The sequence below is a fragment of the Hippopotamus amphibius genome, chromosome 11 (assembly GCF_030028045.1).
Source record: "Hippopotamus amphibius kiboko isolate mHipAmp2 chromosome 11, mHipAmp2.hap2, whole genome shotgun sequence".
Taxonomy (NCBI): domain Eukaryota; kingdom Metazoa; phylum Chordata; class Mammalia; order Artiodactyla; family Hippopotamidae; genus Hippopotamus; species Hippopotamus amphibius.
In genome coordinates, this window is record NC_080196.1 from 21,239,551 (window position 1) to 21,266,095 (window position 26,545).

The 26,545-nt window shown below is 43.6% G+C and overlaps 5 protein-coding genes and 3 non-coding genes across 8 annotated transcripts; 4 read left to right on the plus strand and 4 right to left on the minus strand.

The window, feature by feature from the left end:
- The first annotated feature begins 212 nt into the window (after positions 1 to 212).
- On the plus strand, positions 213 to 284 carry TRNAM-CAU (transfer RNA methionine (anticodon CAU)). Its single transcript has one exon. It is a non-coding gene; the product is annotated as a tRNA-Met (tRNA).
- A 5,232-nt stretch (positions 285 to 5,516) lies between these two features.
- TRNAQ-CUG (transfer RNA glutamine (anticodon CUG)) lies at positions 5,517 to 5,588 on the minus strand. The gene has a single exon. It is a non-coding gene; the product is annotated as a tRNA-Gln (tRNA).
- A 3,637-nt stretch (positions 5,589 to 9,225) lies between these two features.
- Positions 9,226 to 9,297, minus strand: TRNAQ-UUG (transfer RNA glutamine (anticodon UUG)). The gene has a single exon. It is a non-coding gene; the product is annotated as a tRNA-Gln (tRNA).
- A 5,781-nt stretch (positions 9,298 to 15,078) lies between these two features.
- Positions 15,079 to 16,279, minus strand: LOC130831730 (histone H2B type 1-C/E/F/G/I-like). Its single transcript, XM_057700086.1, has one exon. The coding sequence runs from the start codon at positions 16,271 to 16,273 to the stop codon at positions 15,893 to 15,895; it is 381 nt and encodes a 126-aa protein (XP_057556069.1). The 5' UTR covers positions 16,274 to 16,279; the 3' UTR covers positions 15,079 to 15,892.
- A 292-nt stretch (positions 16,280 to 16,571) lies between these two features.
- LOC130831718 (histone H2A type 1) lies at positions 16,572 to 16,994 on the plus strand. The gene has a single exon (XM_057700072.1). It carries the CDS (start codon positions 16,572 to 16,574, stop codon positions 16,962 to 16,964), a length of 393 nt encoding a protein of 130 aa, XP_057556055.1. The 3' UTR covers positions 16,965 to 16,994.
- Positions 16,995 to 18,664: 1,670 nt separating this feature from the next.
- Positions 18,665 to 24,239, plus strand: LOC130831705 (histone H3.1-like). The gene is made up of 2 exons (XM_057700055.1): positions 18,665 to 18,993; positions 23,860 to 24,239. The coding sequence occupies exons 1-2, from the start codon at positions 18,665 to 18,667 to the stop codon at positions 24,185 to 24,187; spliced, it is 657 nt and encodes a 218-aa protein (XP_057556038.1). The 3' UTR covers positions 24,188 to 24,239.
- On the minus strand, positions 20,941 to 21,327 carry LOC130831726 (histone H2A type 1-H). The gene has a single exon (XM_057700081.1). The coding sequence runs from the start codon at positions 21,325 to 21,327 to the stop codon at positions 20,941 to 20,943; it is 387 nt and encodes a 128-aa protein (XP_057556064.1).
- On the plus strand, positions 21,616 to 22,047 carry LOC130831729 (histone H2B type 1-C/E/F/G/I). The gene has a single exon (XM_057700085.1). The coding sequence runs from the start codon at positions 21,637 to 21,639 to the stop codon at positions 22,015 to 22,017; it is 381 nt and encodes a 126-aa protein (XP_057556068.1). The 5' UTR covers positions 21,616 to 21,636; the 3' UTR covers positions 22,018 to 22,047.
- Positions 24,240 to 26,545: the final 2,306 nt, after the last annotated feature.

Below are 26,545 nucleotides of genomic sequence, written 5' to 3' on the forward strand. Positions count from 1 at the left end.
AGAGCAGCTCCTGAAGGAAAGATGTCGGAGCTGGACGAACATTTGACAGATTGGAAAAGCGCAATTTGGAGGGGGCTACTGCGGTTATTTGATTCTTGGGGGGATTAATCTTAGAGAGACCATGAAGAGAGGGAAGAAAAGCAAAATATATATTCTGGCAAAGTAGGTGCTCTCTCATACGGAAGGAAGAGGACAAAAGCCTGTGAATTCGGAGCAGAGTGGCGCAGCGGGAGCGTGCTGGGCCCATAACCCAGAGGTCGATGGATCGAAACCATCCTCTGCTAGAAGTTTTGTCGTAATTACATTCCAGAATCTCGAAAAGATGGCCTCTGAGAAAGTGTGTTTGAGTTCATAAAATTTGTCTGGGGATGTGTTTAATACTTTCCTTCTTTCTCCCCAAATGGTTGCACAATTTCCTTTTCACTAATTTCAAGATAGAGGCAAATCTTACCTTTAGAATAGAGGAAGAGGAGGTGACAAATCTCATGTTTCTTTCCAACAAATTAACCTTCTATCTTCCAGAGAATATACACTGAGGTGGAATATAATTTTTTTATTTTCTTGCACATTTTCTTACACTCAAAGAAAAAATGTTACTTACTTTTGCCTGAGACCATTGGTTACTGTAAACCTATATTGCCTTTTACGTGAGTGCCAGTTTCAGGCTCCTTTCACTCTTTTGTTCTTTCCTATGCACGATTTATTAAGTTCAAGTTAATAGTAACGTGCTGTGATATTCTTCTCTGAAGCAATTTATGTTACAATAATTGGAAAAACACCTTTTATACCCTCTCACCATTCATACTTACATAAACTAGATTCATGGGACTCTTATGAGAAAATCAAGAAGCAAAGAAGTTACATGTGAAATGGTAAAAATCATTAGAATACACTTTTAAACATTTTTGTAAATTTTGTGCGTCAGAATTCCATGGACAAACTCAGAAGAAAAATAGTTTTACTGATGTATTTGCAAAAGATATTAAAAGAAAATTTCTAATTAAAATACTTTTAAATGAGTGCCTATATAACACAAGAAACTGTAAGCTCTTTTAAACAATGAGAATTCACAGCAAAATATCAAAAGAAAAAACATTAATAAAAATTTGCATGAGGTGGACCTGTTTTGTTCCTTTACTTTGCTGGTGAATATATTCTTATTTGGCAAGACCAACCATCTTCAATTTATTTTGCTTGCTTACCCCCCTAAAAGCTTTTTAACTAACTAAGTGTCCAGGCGTAGGAGATTGGTTGAATAAACTGTGACATATGGACTCAGAGGAGAAATGCTATGCAGCTACAAAAAAGATATGGAGTGATTTCCAGGAGATATTGTTAAGTGGGGGGGAGGGGGGAGAAGGTGCAGATCAGAATAATAGTATGCTATCTTTTTGGGGGTGGGGTGGAGTTAGGAAAACATACATGTTTTTCCCCTTTGAAAAGAAAACTGCAAAGATAAACCAGTGAACAGTGAAGCTGGTTATCTAAAAAGGTAGTAATAGTAAATAGAGCATAAGGGATATGTGGAGAACATTTCTCTGAGTACCCCTTTTTGTACACATTTACCTGTTGAAAGCATGTGAATCCTCTACATTTTCAAAATATTGATATTAAATCAACAAGGATAGGAAGTGGAAGGGAAAAAAATCCAAAACTGAAAACAAATGAACTCAGTTCTATTCTATTATCATAACTACGTGGAAGGGTAAAGAACGTCATTTGTGAACACGGCCGTTGACAGTGTACCTTTACTCTTGGTCACGTGGGGGAGAAATGCAAATAAATCTTCAACACTTTTTAGTAGATATTTTTCAGTAGCGGCCAGCAAAGCAATTCTTTAGACAGTGGGTGTTTAGAAAGCGAGTAAATACACTGATATTGTTGGAGCTACAGGTCTCAGTGTGGAAGAAGGGGCATTTACAGATATGGAATGAGGAGATGCCAGAAAGAATCCTGCAGAGCTGGACTGGAGTTGGAGGTAGCAGTGTGAGCTCATGATTTTTTAAGTATGTGTATGTATGTATTTAGGCCATGTATATGCACACATATATGCATATGCGTGTGTATGTACGCACAAGTGTATATACATGTACATACATTTCCCAGGCCTTTCCATTACAAGGACCAAGAAGCAGACATAGAAGTAACTAGAACAAGTCCCCAGGAGGGGCTCCAGTACTAGCCCTCACTGAAAGAAACCAGGGCATCTGTGAGAAATGGCTGACTTCGGGGCTGGCGCGGGGTAGATGGGAGTCAAGCCTGGAACAACGCCTGGTTATGTCAGAAGGTAAGAATGTGCTCAGATGACAGTGGTATCTTCAAGACCTCAGAAGCCAGCACGAAAGGGCTCTACTGAGCTAAATATGGCTAATCTGAGTACCAGTGTAATTGGGAAAAAGGATTCCATGAGTCCAGATCAATGATAGATATTTAATTAATGGAGAAAAGGGAGGACTCTTGCTTACCATGGAACATCGAGCGCAGGCAGGTAAATGAGGAGGGCGCGCCTTGAGGAGCCCTTAACACTTCGACGCTGCTGCCCAGAACCTCCCTCCTCGGTCTTGACACTTGTCTTTCAGTCATGAGCCGGGGTGACAGTCTTTAGTCTTCCTGTATATGCTCTCACCTCACCGGCCTTGATTCTCTTCTCGTTCCTCAGATCCCAGCGTAGGCTTTACAGGGCTTCTTACTGAGGCTTCTCTGGCTTCCTTTATCTCGGCTTAGCTGCTCCAATGTATGTTTCCTTAGCATCCAAACAGCCCTCGTCATACCATCATGTATTTTAATTGCTTGTTTAATAATATCTCCCTCCTGCCCTCTAGCACAGCTCCCCAGTGCAATCCTGAGGCCCTGTTCTCCTCAGAGTCCCCCAGCACAGTGCCTAGGTCAGGATGAGAGTTGAATATGAGAAACACTTGCTGGGAACATGACCTATAATTTACCCTCTTTTGATCTTCACCAGAATCCTGGATGGCTCAGTTTCCCCTTTGTCCCAAGTCTGTCCTGTTTGTTCCCAAATTTCTTCTCCTTCTTCATTGATCCCAAGCCTACCTGCTTTCTAAAGACACATATTTGACCATGATTAAAACAGAAGTGGCTGCGAAGCCAACAAAAAGAGGGGGAAATGGGAAACTGTTGGCATGGTGGAGACAATTAGTTTTGGAGAAAAATAACCCAGTTCACTGCATTCTTGGCCAGTGGTCTGGAGAAAAAGATCCACATCTGTTTGTTTGTTTGCTTTGTACTTAATTGTATATGTTTAGCTGTTAGTTGTAGAGGCCCCATCTTCCGGTGCAGTGCCCTATACTTTGAAGGAGTCAGTGAAATTTTGTGGAAATGAATGGAGCATTTTGAGAGCTCACCTGCAGTAAGCAAGGATTTGTGCTGAATTTTCTCACCATTCTCCAGGTGTTTCATTCCTGAGCCTCCACTTCAGATGAATCCAGCTTAGAATAAACTTTCTGACTTTTCTCCACATAAATTCTTTGATTCACACATATGATATAAAAGCCTCAGTGTGATTTCAGGATTTGAAACTGCCATTCAATCTGTAGGTCTTTTGCTGCAACCAGTTACAAACAAGCCTGATGTTATTAAAGTGCTTCTGGCAGTTCCAAACCTTAAATGCAGTCCTTCAATTTATCTCAAAAAGAGCAGTTACAATACTTTGCAAGTAGGAAAGAAAGAAAATAAAGAAAACAAACAAAACCCAAACAGAGCTGGTGGGAGGAATAGAGAAGGAACAGGGAATAGTGGAAGAGAGGAAAAAATACGAGTCACAGACTGTCCTTGAGGTGTGGATCGTAAAAATCAAAAGATGTCCCTCAGAGATTGGACCCTTGGCTTTACTTGTGTAAACTATGAACTTTATCACATCCCAATTATCTCACAGAAATGTTGAAACCCTTTGATGACCTATGATTGTTATTTTCTGGATCTCTTCAAAACCTGCAGGGTTCACCAAAGAAAGGACTGTGTTTAATGACACCAACATCTTTACTACGAGTAAGATAACTAGATAGAGATCCAAAGGGCTGAAACCCAACTCCTGGGATTTCTTTGCTCCAGGTTAACTGACCCCTATGTATGCCCATCTCAATTTGTTCTCAGTTCTTTACCGGAAGCTTGAAATTACAAAATGAAACATTATTTAAATTTCCAACCTCCCCCTCTTTATCTTTTTATTTCCCTGCACTTGAAAGTGTCAAATAGCCTCAGGGAAGTAAAAAGTATTACATTAAAATCTAATCAGAGGATCCTAGCATTGTCATAAGTATATACATAGAGGGAAATAAATAAATTTTAAAATGGATATAAGGATATGTACAAATTATTAAATGGCAAAGTTGATATTTCAATTCAGTAGGTAAGCAAAGATGATTTTAAAATAAATTGTGATGCTATAACTAACTTTGCCTATTGGAGAAAACAAAAATGAACATTTACTCTCAACCAGTAACAAATCAAGTTCTAGATACATTAGTGACTTAAATACAAAATATAAAATAATAAAACATGTAGTTACAATTAAGAGAACTCAGAAGGAAAAAATTTACTTGGAAACTATTACATAAGAAATGTTTGAGCAACAAAATCTTAATAAAAATATGTTTTGATGAAATCCTACAAAATCATAATAAGCTATCTTAAATCAAAAGTATACAAATGGGAAAGTCGCAACAGAAAAAAATCCACCTGAAAATTAGAAATAAATGGGTCTGAGAATAAGATGATAGTGAAGGGACTGCTTTGGTCTACCACTTCATTGTTTTAACCTAGGACAGTGTCTTCCAGCTATCTTAATTCCTTAGTCTTTATGAATTGCCATAATATTTTGATGTTCTCACACACTGCTTTCCAGTGGTCTTCTAAAGTGTTTCTTCATAAATTTAAATCATTCTAAAGAATGTAATTGCCAGCATATGGTAAAATTTGAACATTAAAAGAGTCCAATCCATCACTGATTTCTTTTCCATTGGAACCTAAGAGCAATTTGATATACCCTAGCATCCTTTAAAAATATACTTGGTACCCTTTTACTTAACAGTCGCTAAATGTTCATGAATTCTTTTTCTCTTTCAAAGTCATTTCTATTCTATAGCTGCCATGGAATTTTATTCCCATATATTGCATTTTTTATGCTTAAATGCTGTGACATTATTATACTACTCTGAAACAGAAAAATATATTAAAAATGAGATATGATATTTAGTATTTCCAATGTCTTTATATTTTAAGAATATGCCCCCCCCCCCAGTTTAAGTTGTTTTCAAGTTTACTAGTAGCATGTGATCAATTAAAAGTATCTCAAAGTATTTTTGAGAAGTATTTAGTATATGAAAAGTATAACAGTAGTTGAACATAGTGAAAGGGACGGGACTTCTTCCCCCGGTTAGCTCATGCGTCTGCGGATGAAAATTTCTAGGGGCTGTAATGGGAAGGCTTCTGTAGAAATAGCAGGATTGTTAGAAATTTGCAGAGAGAAGATGGGGAACCAGATAAAACAAGAGTTTCTCAGGTCCCACCGAGATTTGAACTCGGATCGCTGGATTCAGAGTCCAGAGTGCTAACCATTACACCATGGGGCCTGCTGTCTGCCACTTATTGCTAAATTCTTTCATGATATAGTTCTTCCTCCCTAAATCCCTTGATCTGGTTATCTAAAAGGTATAAGCACATTTGGCTTTTCCTCCACTAGGATTAAGTCGTGGACGCTTACTTGTCACATGCCTGCACCCATCTTTTAGCCAGAATCTAATGGAAAACATTGACTTTCAAATGTTAGGAATCTTTTCCTCCACCCAGCCATTCCCACGGAGTGCTCGGTTTTGTGACAAGTGTTTTGTATATACTGTTCACCCAAGGCTCACAATCACCCTGTGAGATGGGAACTGTTATCGACATTTTACCGGTGAAGAACCTGAGACAGAGACCTGGTGTCTTTCAAACTACTTTATCAGATCCTATCGCATGCAAGAGAAATCATCTTTTTCTAGGGTGGTATCTGCCTCTTTTGTGGACGCTTTATGAAAAGATTTACCAACGTCGCAGAGGAGACGTGGAGTTTAAGGAAAACTGAAATAAACATGCTTGGAAGACGCGGCTGGAGGAAGATTCCTGCAGCCCTGCGAGCACAACTCGGAGTTGGGGGGCGGTGGGGGGAAGCGGAAAGGAAAAGCTCTCTCGAGACTTCCTAGGACCGAGTCCAGCCCCACGGTCCTCCTGCTCCCCTTTCACCAACGGAAAATATGCTCAGAGGAGACTCCCAAATGGACACAAAGACGATTCCCCGCCCCGCCTGCCGCATCTATTTCTCGCACAAACATAGGCGCCCACACTTTGTGAAAACTCACAAAACAAATAAGTTTCTGTGATGGGTCTTGGTAAATGTTCTGAGTCGCATCCTAATGCAGTATCTTCACAAAGTCCTCGGCTTGGCTTTTCGCTGGCTCAGAGCGCGATGATACCCAGCACAAGTTCAGGAGTGAGTGCCTAGCAAATTCTTTAGTGGTATAGGGGAGTCCAGTTTTGCTCCAAATAGTTTCCCAGAATTCGACGCCTGTCGGATGAGACTGGCCTAGTTGAAACTGAATTTCTCGACTTGCAAGCTGGGGCTGCCTACCAGGATTTCAGATTTTAAGCGAAGATGCGCTGGTGGCGAGCCTCGAGGACGGCGCGCCCTCTTGTGGACACAGATGAAAAAGCGCACCCGCCCCAACCCCGTCCGAACAAAACTCCATCAAATACCCCAAACAAACCAACAAAAAACTCCACAACCCTGTAACTATTCCTGTAAATACCAGGCTTCTTGCAGGATTCCCTTGCAGCAGGATTTTTTTTTTTTTCAGGGCGGCTCTTACTGGAAAAGTCTTTAAATTGGTTCTTTTCTGCAAAGCTGGGTTGAGAGTTTTCCTCAGCCTAGAAGAGGTGGAGAATGGCCAACGACGGTTCATTGCGTGCATAGAGTGGGTAGGAAACCCTCAGGAGAGAGGGTAAAAATCCTCCACTGGAGCTTCTAAATTGTCAAAACCTGGCGGATGCAAGAAAGATGTCCTTACAAAGGAGATGCTTTTAAACGTGTGCGGGGAAAGCCCGATAGATTTCTTTTTCCTCGGCATAACCAGTCGGCGACCAATACACCAGTTCATTTACATTTTCCAACTTCACAGGGAGGAATAGTCCCAATGACCTTGACCCTGCACAGTTCCCAATATGTTAACACAAGTGCACCACGTGCACGAAGGTGTCTGTGACTTGTGCAGCAGCGGCTCCCCGTCTAGCAGAGAAATCTATGCTTCTCCAAGGCCACATCCTACAGCTCTCCCGGACTACCGCCCTCAGGCAAACCGTGATGAGAGTAGGGGGTGAATAAAGTGCAACGTTCTGAGGCTAAGGTCTCCTTCCTGCACCCTCAGAAAGGGAAAAAGAGCACCTTCAGCTTAAATCCTCGCTTTCTGTGCAGTGCTCAAAAATCTTCAACTGAATGATACATGTGTAATTAATGTTCTTTCCAGAGGCTAGGCCCATGGCAGGCACTGGCATCCCTACAAGCAATAGGTAACCAAAATTAGGCACATACGGACTTCAGGATGACAGGGCAAGAACGTAGTCAAAGGAGACTTTCTTTTCAAATTCTCATTCAAAAGTGCAAAATTCGGTGCTCCAATTACATACCCCCTCCCTCAACTTTAGCTACTGCTTGTGACCTCATTAGGACAGAGTCATGGTTGACATTCACCTTCAGGGAGGTTTCTGCTCTAGTCTTCAGCAAAGACTTGCTCTTAGAATGACTGTAGACTTGGGATCATTGAAGGAAAAAAGTGAGAAGAAATCTAGGAAGAAGTGGAGCAGAAAGTTTTGGAACTAAACATGGACTTGAACTATCCTGGGTTCTGGGATGATCAAACCAGATTAGGTGAAAACTGTGTGCACTCAGCAACTTGTTTTTTGTTTGTTTTGGTTTTTTGGCTGTGCATCTTGTAGGATCTCAGTTCCCCAAGCAGGGAAAGCCCGGAATCCTAACCACTAGGACCCAGGGAACTGCCTGCATTAGCAAGTATTTTTGAACTCCTAACAGGAGCCAGGGACTGTGGGACTGAGAACCGAAAGGTGAACAAGGTCACAGTACTGGTCTCTCCCCTAGGAGACCTTGCTGTCTAGAGCAGGAGGGAGGACTTATTAAACAAGCACTTAAAATGTGAGGTGGCAGGAGAAGGGGACATTTGGGTGCTGAGGAAACACAGAAGGGGCATGTAAACCTAGAGAAAGGGAGCCAGTGAAGACCTGGGTAAGAAGGGCTGAAAGGTCTAAGTTAATATTTGAGGAATGAATTCAGACCTCATAACATGAGGGCAAACAAGTTCTGCTGGTAGAAAATGTGGAGAGGGAAAACAAATGGAAGCACAGAAATACTTTTATAGTGGCTTGTGACTAGAAGCTAACGTGGAGGTATGTGTGTGACAGTAACGGTAACAAATAAGGTTTGGAGACATAGGCAGATTAGGGCAGCAATCCTTAACATTTGGAAAGTGGCCCCAAGCAAAGTGGAAAGAACTTGTCCTGTATTAGGACTCTCAAAGGTGACAGCAAGGGCTGCTCACTCATGGGTTGTTACCTGCAGTTTGAAGACCAGTACCACACAGATCAGCTTCAGCGAAGTGCGGAGGTACTACTAACGTAAGTCTAAGAAAGAATCTAAGGAATTTGCCGCTATGACGAGACGAGGTGGCCTGAACGTGGTTAAGGCCCCGGCCTGCTAATCCATCGTGCTGTGCCTGTGTGGGCTCGGAGGCCACCCTCTGAGAGCGCTCAGAGAAGAGCGAAGCCGCGAGGGAGAGCGGCTTCTAATCAGATATTCATCACGTCTCAGTTTAGACTTCCTTTTCCAGTTTTAAGGTTAACGTGGCCATTGTTTTAAAAACAGAAAGTCGTTTTCCTCGCGCACACAGATTCCTTTCTAGGAATAAAGCCAAAGCCGGGGGAGCGGCGGAGAGACGGTCCCTCCGCCCCCGGTCCTGGGCAGGTTACACGACTGGCGGTTGCAGCTTGCGATGCTGGTTTCTGCACACAGCTTCGCTCCGGCAGCCGCGGGCCTCCGATTTCCGAAGACTGACAGTGATACTATTGGTCATTATGACGGACGTGTGGTGGGTTGGATTACAGGAGGAAACGCTGGGTTTAAGGGAAGAGACTGCAGAGCTGTAAGGGAAAAATGAAAAGTCAGCGAGGTCCCACCGAGATTTGAACTCGGATCGCTGGATTCAAAGTCCAGAGTGCTAACCATTACACCATGGGGCCCACAAAAAAGATATTTGAAAAGCTATCTCTTGTGACAAATATTCATCTTTGAGGCACTAGAACCCAACCACTAAATTTTAAACAACTTGGGTTTTTTTTTCACCCCCCAACAAAACCGTGCCGCCCCCTGGAGGGGCATTTTGAAAATGCGTGAGTGTTTTGGTTGTCTCAATGGCTTGGGGACACATCTGGCGTTTACAGGTCATGGCCAGAGATACTGGAAGTCCAGCGACGCTCAGGACAGTCCTATACCGAGAATTATCCTTAGGACTGCACAACTTTTGTAAAACGACATTTTCTTCTAGGTTTTCAAGGACATTTCCTGTGGGTGAAATCCCTGCTTCCACCTTTAAACCCTCCCACTTAACCATCTCCTCATATACAACTAGCAATGCTCTATGGGACCTTGTTAGGATTTTGACTTTTATTCTGAGATGGGAAGTCACAGCTTTTGGTTAACTGGGAAACTCACTTTTGGAATATATGAGAAGTCTGACCATTCCCGGCCACCACACAGGTAGGAGGCCAGACCATGTAAAAGTGCTCTGGCAGACAGTCCCAACCCACAGGTTGTGTCAATTGCCAGACATGTGAGTGAAGAGGCTTCCAGATGATTCCAGCACTCAGCAGCGGTCCCAAAAATCACAAGTCTGTGATCCTCCACCTGGGGCCCCTGACATCTTAGAGCAGACAGCCATTCCTGCTGTACTCTGACCTGATTCTTGACCACAGAATCCATGAACATAATAAAACACTTTGTGCCACCAATTTGGGCTGCTCATTCTGCAGTAACAGTAATCTGAACAACTTTAGAAACAGGAATTTTCCTGACCTACTCTCTTAGTTTTGCCCAATAGGACTGTCTCCAATTTTTTTGCCAATATAAGTAATGCTTTAGTGAATGTCAATGTCTTCTTATGGGCCTATTTAAGAGTTTGACATATATTTTCAAAAGTTATGATTTTTACAAAATTGTTGGGCTTGCATGGGGTCTTGTGAAAATGGGATGAAATGTGAAAAGTAAAAAACATTAAGTAGATGATTAGAGATAAGAAAACTCCTCTAAAGACACCATCTAAGTGCTATGTACTGTTATTATATTAAGCTGTAAAAAGTCATTTGTTGGGGTGTCATTCACTCAGTGTACATTCCAGGCTCTCCACTTGGTGCTGGGGTATGACTGAGAATAAGACTCCTTTGTTAGAATTCACCTCTGTTGACTTAAAAAAATGCACAACGTGAGAGTTGTGAGTTAAGTTTTATTTGGGGCAAAATGAGGACTGCAGCCTGGGAGACAGCATTTCAGATAGCTCTGAGAAACTGCTCCAAAGATGTAGGGGGGGAAGGTCAGGATATATGCAATTTTGGTGAAAGGGGCGTACACGCAATGGAGCACTTTTTTTTTTTTTTTTCAGGTTTCGGCTATTCACAAGGAGCAGTTGTCACCATGAAGGATTTTAGTGTTTTTCTAGATATGAGGGGATACAAGAATTGGGCTCATAAAATCAGCTCCTGAAAATATCTAACAATAGGAAGATCTGTTCTGCCAGTTTTTCCCAGAGAACAGAGTGCCTCATTTCAGTTCTCCACCCTGAACTCCAGTGTTGAAAATCAGCAGCTGCAGAAGCATATGATTTAATTCTTGTAGAGGAAGATGGCAAGTGCCAATGGCGAGTGCCAATTGTAGTTGACACCTCTTTAGGAACAGTTTTACAATAAATTGTTTGCTTTCCTGGATCTAGATCCTAGCAGAGGTAGGGCCACCTTCTCTTGCTTTGCAGGGCATTTTTTTCAGCAGCTATTTAGAAAACCTGCAGGTTGTCAAGGTTCTATGCAGAAACTAAGTTGGACTAAGAGAAAAAGACACGAGCTCAAAACTTCTCACCCCATGGCTCCCTTTGCTCCTAGTATAAAAGCCTCTTGCAGTTTCCAGAACACGCAAGCAGAGACCTGACTTGGGTACTTGTTCCTTTTGCCTGTAACAGATCCTGCCAGGTAGTGACTCAGCAGTTTATGCCAATGACTCCTCCACAAGGCCTTGTCTGCATACCCTCCTTAAAATTGCAATCCCCAACTTCCTATCCCCTTCCCTGATTTATTTTTATCCAGATCACTTATTAAGGAGCTGATATATTAAGAATTTTATTAATTTATTTTTTATTGCCTAGCTTACCCTTCCCCTCAAAGTGCCACAAGAGTAGGAACTTTCACAGGCTTTTTTTCACTGTGTAGCCTTCATACTAGCATAGTGCTTATTCTATAATCATAGATGCTTACTTGATGATGAAATAATTTCCCTTTTCTGGCTAATTGGGTCACGTAAAATTATTGGCTCTACCATGAGACGACTGATTTATAACTGCAATTTTGCAATACTTTCTATATAATTCTCTTCCCTTATTGCATGACGCTTAATTATTTCCCTGATACATATATTGTCTTATTTGATCCAAACAACTTTTTGATGAAATTGGGCTGATTTTTCACCCCTGTTTTGCAGATAAGGAAACTGGTACAATGAGTTTCACTGACTTGTCTGTGATTGCACAGTGACCGAAATGGCATTTGCCTCTTTGTGGTAGTGAAGTCACCCCTTGGTGACCTCAGATCACCCATTTTCTGGTATTTTGTTTTGTGTTGTGTTGCCAAGGTACCATGGTCTTGGTATCTGAGTTCTAACTCCTACCTTCATCACATGGAGAGGGACAGGAAGATCTGGGATCACTGAACGAGAGGTTGGACTCATCTGCTTGGTTAAGCTTGCAGGTCTCCTTCTTGCCCCTCTTCCTTTCTTTCTGCAGCACAGTTTTATAAATGACAAAATATTGTTTTAAAATTCTAAGTCTGTAGTCTTTTTCGTCCACACAGATATTGAAATTCTAAATCAACACATTTGAGAGCCCTTGGTGTGACAACGTCTCCAATATGTAAGTGCTTCTTTTGGGGCTCTCGTCTGGGAGTTCAGTTTGATAAGCCTTCCATGGGGTTCTTTCCCAGAAGCTGAAGAAAGGGTACAGAAACAGAACCTGGTTGTAATAGGAGCAGGAATAAATGGATGAGGTTCTTTGAAAGCACTTCCAAATCTCTAATGCTCCTTAGATATTAAGAAATCATGCAGTCAAATGTAAAATGATATCAAAGTGAAATTCCAACAATTTAATGACAGATATGTGCATGGGAGGTGAGATAGAATGCTAGAATCTGAGCAAAGGAAAAGTGAGATGTGAGGATTGTTGATGAGCTCTACCTCAAAACCCTCCAGGGAGACAATTAATTAATGCTGGATTGCAAATGTGACTGTTTCAGATACAATTTGTACCAAGAATGAAGAGTGAGAAGTTACTCTGCTGTTAAAGATGTATGGAAATATTCCTTAGGAATCAGGCTACTTCATTTACTTTCTTGACTCACTAACACAATTTATGACCAATAAATCGATCAGTCAGGCCAGGCATACTTCTCATTACAATGAATATAGTGAATTCTAGTTTGATGACTATCTCTTGCGAGTTTTGTTGTCGTGAATATATTCCTCAGTTGCAAGAATTCTAATAAAGTCCCTGCTTGAAGCATTTCATTACTTTTTGCAGTTTATAACAACTAAGGCTCAAGGAAACACTGCACAGGAAGACAGGCTAGGGTAAAAATCAAGTTTGCGGCCCTCCTTAAGCTCGATGGATGACCACATCTTTGTTATATCTCCCATCTTATAAACCTGCTGAGACAGACTACATAGTAGGTTCTCATAGAAGAATATGAGGTTATAGAAAACCAATTTATGAAAAATCTTGCATGAACAAAGGTGAGGAATGTACCTGCTAAACATGTGAAAATAACAAAAGCCACAGGATACCCTTATGATTGACAATAAGCCAATCTGTACATCAGAGAGGACTTCCTGGATGGTGGAAGATAAAGCCCTTTTGAAGGATAAAATCGTCTTCAGTCTTTTTCCATTTTTTCATGTAAAATATGAACTCAGGCCTGCTCTTTCTTATAATATTAACTACTTAAATTTCAGAACCTAGACTTAAAAATGAAAGTCTGTAATTAATGATTCCCAGAAAACCAAGATGTTCCTCTCCCCTGAAATTAGTTACAATCCTCCTTCATGAAAGTAGTCAAAAGAATGTGATCTAACGTGTTGTCAGCTTCTCTTTCTGCTGTTCAATATGGAATTCTGGGGCTTCCTAGATGCCACAGTGGTTAAGAATCTGCCTGCCAATGCAGGGAACACGGGTTCGAGCCCTGCTCCAGGAAGCAACTAAGCCAGTGAGCCACAACCATTGAGCCTGAGCTTTAGAGCCTGTGAGCCACAACTATTGAGCCCATGTGCTGCAACTACTGAAGCCCACACGCCTAGAGCCAGTGCTCCGCAACAAGAGAAGCCACGGCAATGAGGAGGCCGTGCACCACAACGAAGAGTAGCCCCCACTCACTGCAACTAAGAGAAAGCCCACACACAGCAAAAAAGACCCAACACAGCCAATAAAATAAACTTATTAAAAAAAATAGAATTCTGTGCCAGTATTCAACTACCACCGAGTTGGCTGTTCTCAGTTAATAAAAATGGGGGAGTCTCATTTAATTTGTAAGAGATCTCCTAAGTCCAAACATTAGACATTGTTGCATATTCTTAAGATGTAGGTCTATGCAGTTTGCAATTCTGATCCCTTGGCTGCAAAGGTAACAATGTTGTGTTTGACATCTCTTTTTAACTGGTTAAAGAAAGGAATGCTAGTTTCAAAACGGATCGATGGTACTTTCTTTTTCTCCATCATGCTCAGAGGAACCAAGAAACTCCTGTGACTGCTAGGTTAAACCAATGAGAGTCTGCTTCATTTAAATAACCATATAATGCTAAATTGGCATCTAGAATCATGAATATTTCAGAATCTTATTTGATAAACTCTTCATAGTTCATACCTAGTGGTTTTATACTGAAGTCCTGCCTTTGCTTTGAGAAGGCTGCTCACGATACAGAATGAAGCCCTTGGTGTAGCATTCAGACTGCTTGCTCAGCCCTTTGGGCTGCTCCCTTCTGTCCACTGCTGTAGACTTTAGTCCCACCAATCATTTTCAATGCCTTGAATGTGATACTTTCTTATTTCATCTGCCCAGAATGCTGTTATGTACATCCCCCCACCCATTGGTAATATTACTTTTTCTGTGCTCCTTGGGCTTTCCATGGACATCTCTACTGAAGCATTTATTATTTTACGTGTGTTTTGTTTATTTATGGACAATGTGTACATACGATTCAGGATTCAAAGTGCATAAATGGGACACATTTTTAAAAAGCCTCCACCCATCCCTGCCCCTAGGCCACCAGCACATTCCACTGTTCACTGGTTAATCTCTTTTTCGTGTCTAAAATACATCTCTCAGTCTACAGCACCTTTTCTTCCCTCCAAGGGCACCACAGCTAGGCCTCACCTTATCCAAGATGAACTCAGCTACTTACTTCGGGAGTAGCCGGTACCTCCTCTCCCGCATTTGCTTGGAACAAGGAAGGGGGGGAAACGACAACCGCGAGTCTTTCCCGCCCTAACTTCTCTAGTTTTCAATTTGGTCCGAAGAATTCAAATGAAAGTCTAGTCCTTTTTTTCCTCCTCCCCCTTAAGTACACTTTTTTTCCACTTTTGTCTTTCGAGTTTCGATTTATCTGTACTCTCAACACGGCAAGGCCGTGGCAAGGAGGGGAGTGACTAGGGTTAATGTTGGTGCTAAGAGCCACCGTAAGGTCCTGTGTGCCAACATCCAGGGTATCACCAAACTCACCATCAGGCGCCTGGACGGCAGCAGTGGAGTCAAATGCATCTCTGGTCTCATTCACAGAGACCTGCGGGGTGTTGAAGGTCATTAGAAAACGTGACCATGACGCCATAATCTACACCCAGCGTGCCAAGCGTAAGGTCACCGCTGTGGACTTTGTTCTCTCGAGCTCCAGGGAGACACCCTCTATGGTTTTGACGGCTGATTACATTGTATGTTGTATTGTTCTCGCTCGTAAAAGCTCTTTTCAGGGATATCTATCTTTTCTTTCAAGGAGTTAGAAGCTGTTCAGATCAGGTAGTATAGACTTGTTCCTAAGTTCCGACATTGTGGTCCGCTACAAAGTGATACGAGGAAAAGGGCAATGCAGTGAATGGGTTCGGAGTTTCTGCACACGTAAAAATGGCCTCCATTCACAACGCTTCCAGGCGCATTTATAGAATGTGCAAAACTGCAAACATTTGAATCTGGGGGTTCCTAAGTAGTTAATCTAGTATCTAAAGGGAGAAACATGTTAGGAAACCACTCCAGTCACTTTTTAGATTTCCCTGGCGTTGTAATTGTTGCCCTCGAGGTTTTCAGGTATTGTCGCTATCCAAGTCGAAATATGAGAAGGATTAGGTTACGAAAAGGCAAAATTCCTTGTCAGAACATTTGCCAGGTTAACACCAAATTTTAGTTAAACGTCACTTCTTCAATCACCCCAATCCAGCAGACACGCCCCCCCCCCGAAATGATAGGCAAGGAGCCCCAACTCTTCCTTGAGAAGTATTAAGTGGCTCTGAAAAGAATCTCTGGATTTGACAATGCATATAAATATTTACTTGGAGCTGGTATACTTGGTGACAGCCTTGGTGCCCTCGGACACGGCGTGCTTGGCCAGCTCCCCGGGCAGCAGCAGACGCACGGCCGTCTGGATCTCCCTGGAGGTGATGGTCGAGCGCTTGTTGTAATGCGCCAGACGAGATGCCTCGCCCGCGATGCGCTCGAAGATGTCGTTAACGAACGAGTTCATGATGCCCATGGCCTTGGACGAGATGCCGGTATCCGGGTGGACCTGCTTCAGCACTTTGTACACGTACACAGAGTAGCTCTCCTTGCGGCTGCGCTTGCGCTTCTTGCCGTCCTTTTTCTGGGCCTTGGTCACCGCCTTCTTGGAGCCTTTCTTGGAGACGGGAGCGGACTTGGCCGGCTCAGGCATTGTGAAGACCTGTGATCAAAATGAAACAAACGGAACAGGAAGCCAAAAGGCATCTTTTTAATGACAAGGGTTTATGCAAATGAGGTAAGGTAGAAATTTCTGGCGATTGGTGGTTATTCTTAGGTGATGTCATACCTCAGTTTTGCCCAATCAAGTTGCGTTTCCATTGAAATGATCACTTTGAAAGTAAAACCTTAGCCAATCGTACAGCTTCGTTTTCGCGCCCAGTAGGGACTATAAAAGGTCGGTTTCTGTGTTGCCGCTTCTCATTCTTAACAGCGGCCGTTGATCTCGAACCATGTCTGGACGTGGCAAGCAAGGGGGCAAAGCTCGCGCCAAGGCCAAGACCCGCTCTTCGCGGGCCGGGCTCCAGTTCCCCGTGGGCCGAGTGCACCGCCTGCTCCGCAAGGGCAACTACGCCGAGCGGGTCGGGGCCGGCGCGCCGGTGTACCTGGCGGCGGTGCTGGAGTACCTGACGGCCGAGATCCTGGAGCTGGCAGGCAACGCGGCCCGCGACAACAAGAAGACGCGCATCATCCCGCGCCACCTGCAGCTGGCCATCCGCAACGACGAGGAGCTCAACAAGCTGCTGGGCAAAGTCACCATCGCTCAGGGCGGCGTCCTGCCCAACATCCAGGCGGTGCTGCTGCCCAAGAAGACCGAGAGCCACCACAAGGCCAAGGGCAAATAGAATTTTGGATTAGTTTGCAGAAACTCAGACCTCTCGATGAAACCAAAGGCTCTTTTCAGAGCCACCTACAATTTTCTAGGAAGAACTGGACACTAGGTTTTAAAACTTCTTACATTCTAGATAATGCTTAGAACCATTATAGATGAATTATACCAACCCTTAAACTTGTATTAGGAACCGATTTCCACTCCGTGTTAAAATGTGTGAAATAGTTTAAACTTTGATTTCTCAGCATTGGCGGATTGGAGGAGTTATGTAGGTTGAGTCATTCTTATTGTCACTCTCACCTCTACCCATCATGAGCCTCTGGAAAGCACAAAGTTCTGGTGGAAGGTCTGTGTGCCTTTTTGTGGCAGTTTTAAGACTTGCTTTCTGGGTTCTAGTAATTAAAGACATCCTGAGTATTCAGGGATGAAACCAAACCTGTATCTTAGGCCAAAGGCCATTTTTGGAGCCAGGAGATTACTGAGAAGGACCTAATTTCACATCAGTGTACATTACAGTTTACATTGCTGATTAAGGAATTTTAGGTAGTCAAGCTTTTTATTGGAAAAGAGCTGAAGTGCCTGGTAATTATACTTATTGGTTTATTATTGTGTTCTCAAGTATTTTCCAAGCTCCCTTGCACCCATCCACACAAATTGACGTGTCTGTATAAGGTGATGATCATTTGTTTCAGGATATAAGTGCTAAATTCAACTTTTTAAATGCCGTTTTTTGGTCTTTTTATTGTGTTAAAGATCTTGATGTGCAGATGGATTTAGATCATTTTTCCCTTAAAAAAAATAGCTTGCCTTGGTAACTTCTAGGCCCTGGGAGGAGGGGGAGGATCAGATGTATCAGATGCCTGGCAAGGAGCCTATCCTAAGCTTCTGCCAGTTGCTAAGGAACTATTGGATGTAGATGCAAACTCAAGGGGTGTGTAGCTTCTGGAAAACATAGGTTACTGGTGGGGAATTAGATTCTTTAAAAACAAAGGAATTACACTTCTAAGATAGAAAAATAAATTATACTACAATGGAGTTGTTTTACATTAACTGACAATGAAAAGAAGTTGACATAAGGATGTGTTTCCCTATGAAGTTATTAGTCCTTGAATTCCTCACTTGCAAATCAGATTGTTCTTACTGAAAGAAAAAGTTCTTAAAATTTTTGTTTGAAGGAAGGTTGAGAGGTGATTGTATAGAGCTTCACGGTAACTATTAACCAATTGTGGCCACTGATCACTGGACATGTGGCTAGTCTGAACAAGAAAGTGGTGGACACGTAATATACACCCTGGAATTCAAAGTTAGTGCAAAATAAAATAATAATGTGAAATATCTAACGATTATATTGATTACATGTTGAATATTTTAGATATATTGGGTTAAACAAATGCTATTAATAATTTCTCCTGTTCTTATTTTGTTCTAGGTATGTTGCTAGAAAAGTTTATTTCCTATGTAGCATGTATTTATTTCTACAGGAAATTGCTGTTATAGAGCAAACAATTTTACAGGCAAAATGAAAAAAAAATTGAGGTCACGGATAACTGAGACTATCAGAGGATTTGGGGAACAACAAATAAAAATTTCGAGTCCTAGCCAATCTGGCTACCGGTTGGATAGTCCTGGTCTGCTTTTGTCCAATCAGCTTCTGACTGTCTCTATAAATAGGTGGCTAGGCTGCGCTTCATAAGCTAGCTGAACTTTCCAGCCATGGCTCGCACGAAGCAGACCGCTCGCAAATCTACCGGCGGCAAAGCGCCGCGCAAGCAGCTGGCCACCAAGGCGGCCCGCAAGAGCGCGCCGGCCACGGGCGGCGTGAAGAAGCCGCACCGCTACCGGCCCGGCACGGTGGCCCTGCGCGAGATCCGCCGCTACCAGAAGTCCACGGAGCTGCTGATCCGCAAGCTGCCGTTCCAGCGGCTGGTGCGCGAGATCGCGCAGGACTTCAAGACCGACTTGCGTTTCCAGAGCTCGGCCGTGATGGCGCTGCAAGAGGCGTGCGAGGCCTATCTGGTAGGGCTTTTCGAGGACACCAACCTGTGCGCCATCCACGCCAAGCGTGTCACCATCATGCCCAAGGACATCCAGCTTGCCCGCCGCATCCGCGGGGAGAGGGCTTAAGTCTGAAGGTCTCCCATCCAACCCCAAAGGCTCTTTTCAGAGCCGCCCACATGCACATTGAAAGAGGACTGTTTCCTTGCTAATTGTTTGTGTTATCTCTCTCAACTTAGTGGTTAGGCCTTTCTTATAATGCTAGTCTCTTAGAAAAGGTTTGCGACTGCTACCACTAGAGTAACAGATATGATCATGCTAATCACTTTTCTGTGAATGGGCTTGTAAAATGTAGGACCTATGATTTCCACATGGAATTTAGAGTGATGCTAATGTTTTACCAAATTACAATGATTTTATGCTTTCTATCTCCATCACCACTGTAAGCAAAAAGTATTGAATGTCCCCCCCCCCCCCCCCCCCCCCCCCCAGGAATCAGCCTTCCTCTGGAAAAGATATTTGGCGGGAAGCAGTCACCCATAACCCCCGTCTCCCCCGACCCCCACCCCGATCCCCAACATCCCACTGCCCTAGGCAGATCTAAGGCCAATTTCTAATTTGGTTTTCTTGAGTGTGTAGGCAGGGCCTTCTGGCTTGGGAAACTGAGATATTAAGTCAAGAGGGGTCCACGATAGAGATTGCCCTTTCTGCTGGCTGGGTAGGACATCCTTTCCTGGATATATGCAGTCCATATGCTTCTCCAAGTAATCATTCAGTTCCCATTAAGATTTATTCAGGGGAAATAAGCAGTCTTAGTTATGTGGACACAAATATTCCATGTCTCTAAACTCTCCATGTGCTGAACTCCGGCAGTTATACTTCTAAACTTTCCTGGAATTTCAACATACTTTCATCATCCCATACAAGGAACTTAATTGCTATAATAATGGCTCACAAAAATGAATACTCAGACACCAGACCACTTTGGTTCGTGCTAATGGGCAGATGGTGATGCCAAGTACTGGAAAAGTAGTGATGATAAGTCTGGGATGTACATTTTGAATTTCTTGGAGATTTACAAGAATGTCAGTAGATGAATGTGCATGTCTGCACTTGAGATAAGTCTGGAATGGACATGAAGACTTGGAAGTCATTAGTATATATAAAGCATTTAAAACCCACCAAAGGAGTGGCCTTGAGATCCCTCGTTCCTTTCTTGCGACCTGCCTTATTTGCCAGTATCAAAGTTTTTGTCATTTGCCTGCACATACCACAAGCCATGAGTTTTGTGTTGGTGATGCTCATTTTCTGTTGGAATCGCTACACTTTTCTCTATTTCCCAATTTCTTTTAAATCTCAGATCAAGTGTTCCCTTCCATAGATCTTACTCCTATACGCTCCCCTTATGCTGTGCTTATCTTGTTACATTGTTCTTTACTTTTGTTTCTCCGTTAGATTTTCTTTAGGACAGCCACTGTTTCATTAACATTGTTTCCTTAATGTATGGTACCTAAATGTGTTATTTGACAAGTGCTTTAGAATTTAATAAGAAATTCTTTGTGCTTGCATCTCAAGAGATGCCAAAACTGGCAAGTGGCATAAATATTCCAAACCTTTCCTAAAGCCTAGAAGTAAGACTATACTATGCTGACAGAATAATGAACATACGAAGGCTTATAGCTTGATAAAAACTCACTTGTGCCACTTACCTAACTTCTACTAGAACTTGGTAAGTATGCGCCAATAACCGTGTAAATTCAACGACTTCACCTTAGCATGTGACCTTTTGCTGACAATAGCACCTAAACACCAATTCTGAAAAAAGTACTAGGAGAGGAAACCTTAGGAATGGAAGCCTAACTTTGAAATGTCAGTACTATCACACACAACATTTAACAGAACAGGCTACATAATTACAAGTGTGTTATCTTTTCTGTGATGATAAAAGTGGCTCTGAAAAGAGCCTTTTGTTCAGTTGTTTGCAGACTCGGTCCTTACTTGGCCTTGTGGTGGCTTTCAGTCTTCTTGGGCAGCAGCACCGCCTGGATGTTGGGCAGGACGCCGCCCTGAGCGATGGTGACTTTGCCCAGCAGCTTGTTGAGCTCCTCGTCGTTGCGGATGGCCAGCTGCAGGTGGCGCGGGATGATGCGCGTCTTCTTGTTGTCGCGGGCCGCGTTGCCTGCCAGCTCCAGGATCTCGGCCGTCAGGTACTCCAGCACCGCCGCCAGGTACACCGGCGCGCCGGCCCCGACCCGCTCGGCGTAGTTGCCCTTGCGGAGCAGGCGGTGCACTCGGCCCACGGGGAACTGGAGCCCGGCCCGCGAAGAGCGGGTCTTGGCCTTGGCGCGAGCTTTGCCCCCTTGCTTGCCACGTCCAGACATGGTTCGAGATCAACGGCCGCTGTTAAGAATAACAAGCGGAACCACAGGAACGGACCTTTTATAGCCCCTACTGGGCGCGAAAACGAAGTTGTACGATTGACTAGGATTTTTCTTTCGTTTAGACCAATGGGAAAGCGATTATACAGGATGCCTACCTTGATTGGGCAAAACTGAGATATGACGTCATCGTAGAAGACTCACCAATCACCAGAAGCCTTTACCACACCTCATTTGCATAAAGTTTTGTAGTTAAAGAGGTGCCTTATAGCTTTCTGTTGGATTGTGGTTTTTTGACCGTAGTTGTTCACCATGCCTGAACCTGCCAAGTCCGCTCCTGCTCCGAAAAAGGGCTCCAAGAAGGCGGTGACCAAGGCCCAGAAGAAGGACGGCAAGAAGCGCAAGCGCAGCCGCAAGGAGAGCTACTCTGTGTACGTGTACAAAGTGCTGAAGCAGGTCCACCCGGATACCGGCATCTCGTCCAAGGCCATGGGCATCATGAACTCGTTCGTTAACGACATCTTCGAGCGCATCGCGGGCGAGGCGTCGCGCCTGGCGCATTACAACAAGCGCTCGACCATCACCTCCAGGGAGATCCAGACGGCCGTGCGTCTGCTGCTGCCCGGGGAGTTGGCCAAGCACGCCGTGTCCGAGGGCACCAAGGCTGTCACCAAGTACACCAGCTCCAAGTGAGTCACTGGCTGCAGAGTGATTGCTGAGACTTCTTCACACCCAAAGGCTCTTTTCAGAGCCACCTACATTTTCCAAGGAAGAGCTTGTCCACTGTTAGCTTTCTTAGAATACTTCATGCTTTCTTGAATGTATAAGCATAGCTTTAGGTTTAAATTTACTGCGTTTTGGGGGCGACTTGTTTTTCATGTTATTTTGCATGTTTGTTACAGTTGCCTTTCAGTATCAAAGGTAAGTTTAACGTGCTTAATGAAGGCCTAATAATGCAAGTAGCACCTCCGCCATTTCGTTTATACAAGTATTTGAACATAACTCTGCACTGCAAGTACCCAGAGCGTAGCAATAACTCCTGGGGTTTATCTTGAATCTTTACCCCTGGATGCAATCCAGATAAGCTACCTAGCTCCTGGATCCAATCCAAATAAGCTATCTAGCTTCTGGGTCCCATCCAATAAGCTACTTAGCTACTCATTACCTATGAAATTGAAATAAGGAATTAAGAGGAGGGTCCAGAAGTCGTAGATATTAGTTGATAAGGCGGCAGAATTCACAGGCAGTATGTCTTAAGTGCTTGCTCCCTAAACTGCAACACGCCCACAACTTCATGCATTATTAAAATCTCAACCTTTATAGTTGGAAGCTAAGGTAATTTTAAGAGAGAGTGCTGACAGGACTTGATGACCTAAGAGTCACGAGACAGCAAAATTTAGTTGGATCGTTTTCTAGTTTCTCACCTAGTTCCCTCTCCTTGCTATTTACCTCACCCTGCTCCACCTCTCCCATATGCGACTGTAAAATGGTAAGCATTGTTAAAGGGATTAGATCTCTTTTAGTCATGGAAACATGAGCAGTTTGAAAAGAGTTGGATATTTAAAACTTTCTTTTCCTTCACCTCTTCAGTTCTCTTTGAAATAATATATCTTTTCTATGTTGGCAGAGACTCTGGTGCCTCTGAGAAACCCAAAGGCGTTTTCTTTTTTGCTTGAAATAAGTTACAATGTTTAAAACATTTTAATGGAAACGCAATAGAAAGGACTTGTTCCCAGTATATTACATAAATTACATTAAAGATGGTACTTTATCACAGGGAAATAAATCCATAAATCTTGCTGGGTGACCAGCTGATCAACCAAAGACAAAAAAAAAAGCATCTATCCCCGAATTAATTCTGAATGGAACATAGATTTTGGAAACCATAATATATACAACAGAATAGAATTTTAGTCATAGTTCCAAGTATGATAAAGGTGGTATTTCATCAGTGGAGAAGAGAGTTATTTAAAAAATCTGGCTGATTAAGGAATTGCTAGGGAATTATTTAAAACTGTGCTATGGGGAATTCATGAGAAGGAATAATAATGACTTCAATAACTTGTTATTAAAAACTCAAGGAAAGTTGATTTAAGTATACCAGTGTAAAGAGGTTTTAAAAGGCCATATGCAGCATTGCATACATTTTCTTTGAAAGAATATGTGCTTTTATCTATTCACTAAAATACCAAATTAGCTACCAGCAGTGTGTGGTAGAATAACGGATTATTTGTTGCTTGCCCTTTTTTGTATTTTCTACCACATTATTTTGGGTTCGCATTCAAAAGCAACCATTAAAGCCTTAAAACATGGTAACAAAATAGTTACCACAGCGTGAAACATTACAAAGGAACCAAGAAGGCGGCTTTTTGTTGTTGTTGTTGTTGTTTTTATCAAATTCCCCTCCCCCCTTAGGGCGGGACCGCTGCCCTCATTTCTTCAGGTTCTCAGTTCGGTCCGCCAACGGACATTTTAAAGGTCTGTATCCTCGCGGGTTGCGAGTCAGGCTTTGTTGAGTCTTCAGGCTTTGTTGAGTCTTCAGGCTTTGACCATGTCTGGTCGCGGCAAAGGCGGGAAGGGTCTGGGCAAGGGAGGCGCCAAGCGTCATCGCAAGGTTCTGCGCGATAACATCCAGGGCATCACCAAGCCCGCCATCCGCCGCCTGGCCCGGCGTGGGGGTGTCAAGCGCATCTCCGGCCTCATCTACGAGGAGACCCGCGGGGTGCTGAAGGTGTTCCTGGAGAACGTGATCCGGGACGCGGTCACCTACACCGAGCACGCCAAGCGCAAGACGGTCACCGCCATGGACGTGGTCTACGCGCTTAAGCGTCAGGGACGTACCTTATACGGTTTTGGCGGTTGAGTGTTTAGTTTTGTCTTTGTCCTCCTAGCATAAAGGCCCTTTTCAGGGCTTCCCACTTTATCTGGTAAGGAGCTGTGATTCTAGTTTTTTCACTAGGAGGTGTTGAAGGGAAGAAAGTTAGTGTTGTACTTGGGTTTGCGACACTGCTGTGCCTGCTCTGGGGCGCGTGTGTGCCCAACTCTTCCCATGTACAGCAGGGGTCGCTGCCCAGTCACTCCGTTACCTAAGGATACATTCACGCTAAATTGTTATGGAGTCTTAATTTAGTTGCGTAATTTGCTAAAGTGTAACAAAACGCTGCAGTGCGCAGCCCTTACCACTCAGCCATTGCCGTTCGCCGTTACCCCGCACCCCGTTACCAGGTAAGGGTTACTGAGAGACTATTTACGCAGGACCCTTAGGCTTTAGAGGTCCTGCTCAGCCACTGGTCCGCGCTGCCACAGGCCCCGACCGCAAGCAAGCAACTGTCCAATGAGCGACCATTAGAGGGGTTTTGAGCCAAAAGTCGGCAGAGTGGTGGTCCTCAAGTGGAGAGTAAGAGGCAGATCCCAGGCTTCTTCCCCGGGGGCCATCCAGCTCACCCGGCCTCGGGCTGGCGGATGAGCTGGGGGGACCCAGGGAACAGGCTGGGGATGTGCCCTGCAGGGCTCAAGAGCCCTCGCCTAGACCGCCCAGGCCCTGAGGCGTTGGTGAACCACTCCCCCATCCCTGACTCTGCGACCTAATGAGATGGTAGTTTGCATAAGACACAGTCTGGGGGACCTGGCCCCCACTGTTTGGTGGCCTGAGGAGCCTGAGGGCCATTTGGGTCCTGGGAGCCTGGCTCCCTCAGCGATGACAGCTGGGCAGGGTTTGGGGACCTGGCCCTGAGGGAGCCACCAACTGAGATCTGCTTCTTCAGCCAGGCCTGGGCACTGGCTGGAGGACCCAGACTGGGTGCTGGATGAATGGTGCGGGGTGGGGTAACTGTCCTCCTCACCCCTCCCACCCCCCCCCCCACCCCCAGACACTCGCGGCTCAGGGATAACTTTCTCTTTGCCAGTCCTGGACCTCAGAGGGTGAGAGTTGTGCCTTGGGACCCTGCCCTTTTTTGTCAGAACAGAGAGTAACATTTGTTTGGTGGAGGTTTACAGGAACATCATTACCTAACCATGATCTGACCTCAAAAACAAAGGATCTGCTCATCTCCTTGCATGGCCCTGTAATAATAAACCTTTCTCTGTTCCAAACTCCAATGTTTGGGTATTGTTTGGCCTCACTGTGCGTTAGGCACACGGACTTGAGTTTCGGTAGCAAAGGAGGTAGTGGTAGCAAAGGAGGTAGTGGGGAAAATCCTTGATGTCTACGTTCAATACAATGTAACTTTTTTTTTTTTTTTTTTTTTTTTTTATTTTGGCACACGGGCTTAGTTGCTCCGCGGCATGTGGGATCTTCCTGGAGCTGTGATCGAACCCATGACCTCTGCATTGGCAGGCGGATTCTTAACCACTGCGCCACCTAGGAAGCCCCAATGTAACTTTTTTTAAAAAGTAACTTTTATAATTTAACCACCTATTAAGAGTGGGGTAACTTTTTATCTTGGTTAATATGGTGTACCACTGGCAAGAAGTCACAATCTGGAGTCTGGCATTGTTACTTTGGAAAAAGTGTCTTCAGATCCAAAACTGGGAGTGTTTCATGGAAAAACAATGTCTTTAAGGTCTATTGCTAGTGACATCTCTGCCCCTCTAAATGTAATAACTCTATCTTGTCAAATCAAGCTCATAGGGAAGTTCTATGTGCCTGGAGGAATAGTCAATAGCCTATTGCTGGTCTGGATCACTTTTTTACCACAAAGGATAAGGAGAACAGTTTAAACTTAAGTTAGTACACTCATAGAATCAAGTGAGTAAAGGGTTTTGTTTTTGTTTTTTAAAGGCGAGGCTTATATTTGGCACTCGTGTCAATATACGTATTTGGTGAAATGATGAATGTCATTGGTAATAAGAACTGGGGAGGGACAGTTATAGTAATGGATTCAGATAAAGCAAAAGTACAGAATTTCTGGTCCATGTATGGAGTGCACATGTTTTATTTAGACATATTTTTCTTCTTCTTTTTTGGCACTAATGTAAGCATGTTAATGAAAAATGCACTTATTTTCAACTTGGGCAAAATTGTCCAATTTGACACCACTAAGCAGACTCACATATACTTTGGACATAAAAAAATCTGTTTAGGATGTAAAATAAAAATAAATATTTTAAGAGATGTAAATGTCCTGTTTTGTGACTTTACTACCAAAGGGATGTGAGATGGTGAAATGTTTAAGCATAAGCATTAGAAGCAAATGGCTTGGGATTAAACCTATACCACCAT

Excerpts from the sequence above, each read along its gene's own strand:
- LOC130831726 (XM_057700081.1), bottom strand. The coding sequence starts at position 21,327 with ATGTCTGGACGTGGCAAGCAAGGGGGCAAAGCTCGCGCCAAGGCCAAG.
- LOC130831705 (XM_057700055.1), top strand. The coding sequence starts at position 18,665 with ATGGCTCGCACGAAGCAGACCGCTCGCAAATCTACCGGCGGCAAAGCG. Across the intron at positions 18,994-23,859 it reads CTTTTCGAGGACACCAACCT|TCTTCAGGCTTTGACCATGT; the intron begins GTGCGCCATCCA and ends GGCTTTGTTGAG.
- LOC130831729 (XM_057700085.1), top strand. The coding sequence starts at position 21,637 with ATGCCTGAACCTGCCAAGTCCGCTCCTGCTCCGAAAAAGGGCTCCAAG.
- LOC130831718 (XM_057700072.1), top strand. The coding sequence starts at position 16,572 with ATGTCTGGACGTGGCAAGCAAGGGGGCAAAGCTCGCGCCAAGGCCAAG.
- LOC130831730 (XM_057700086.1), bottom strand. The coding sequence starts at position 16,273 with ATGCCTGAGCCGGCCAAGTCCGCTCCCGTCTCCAAGAAAGGCTCCAAG.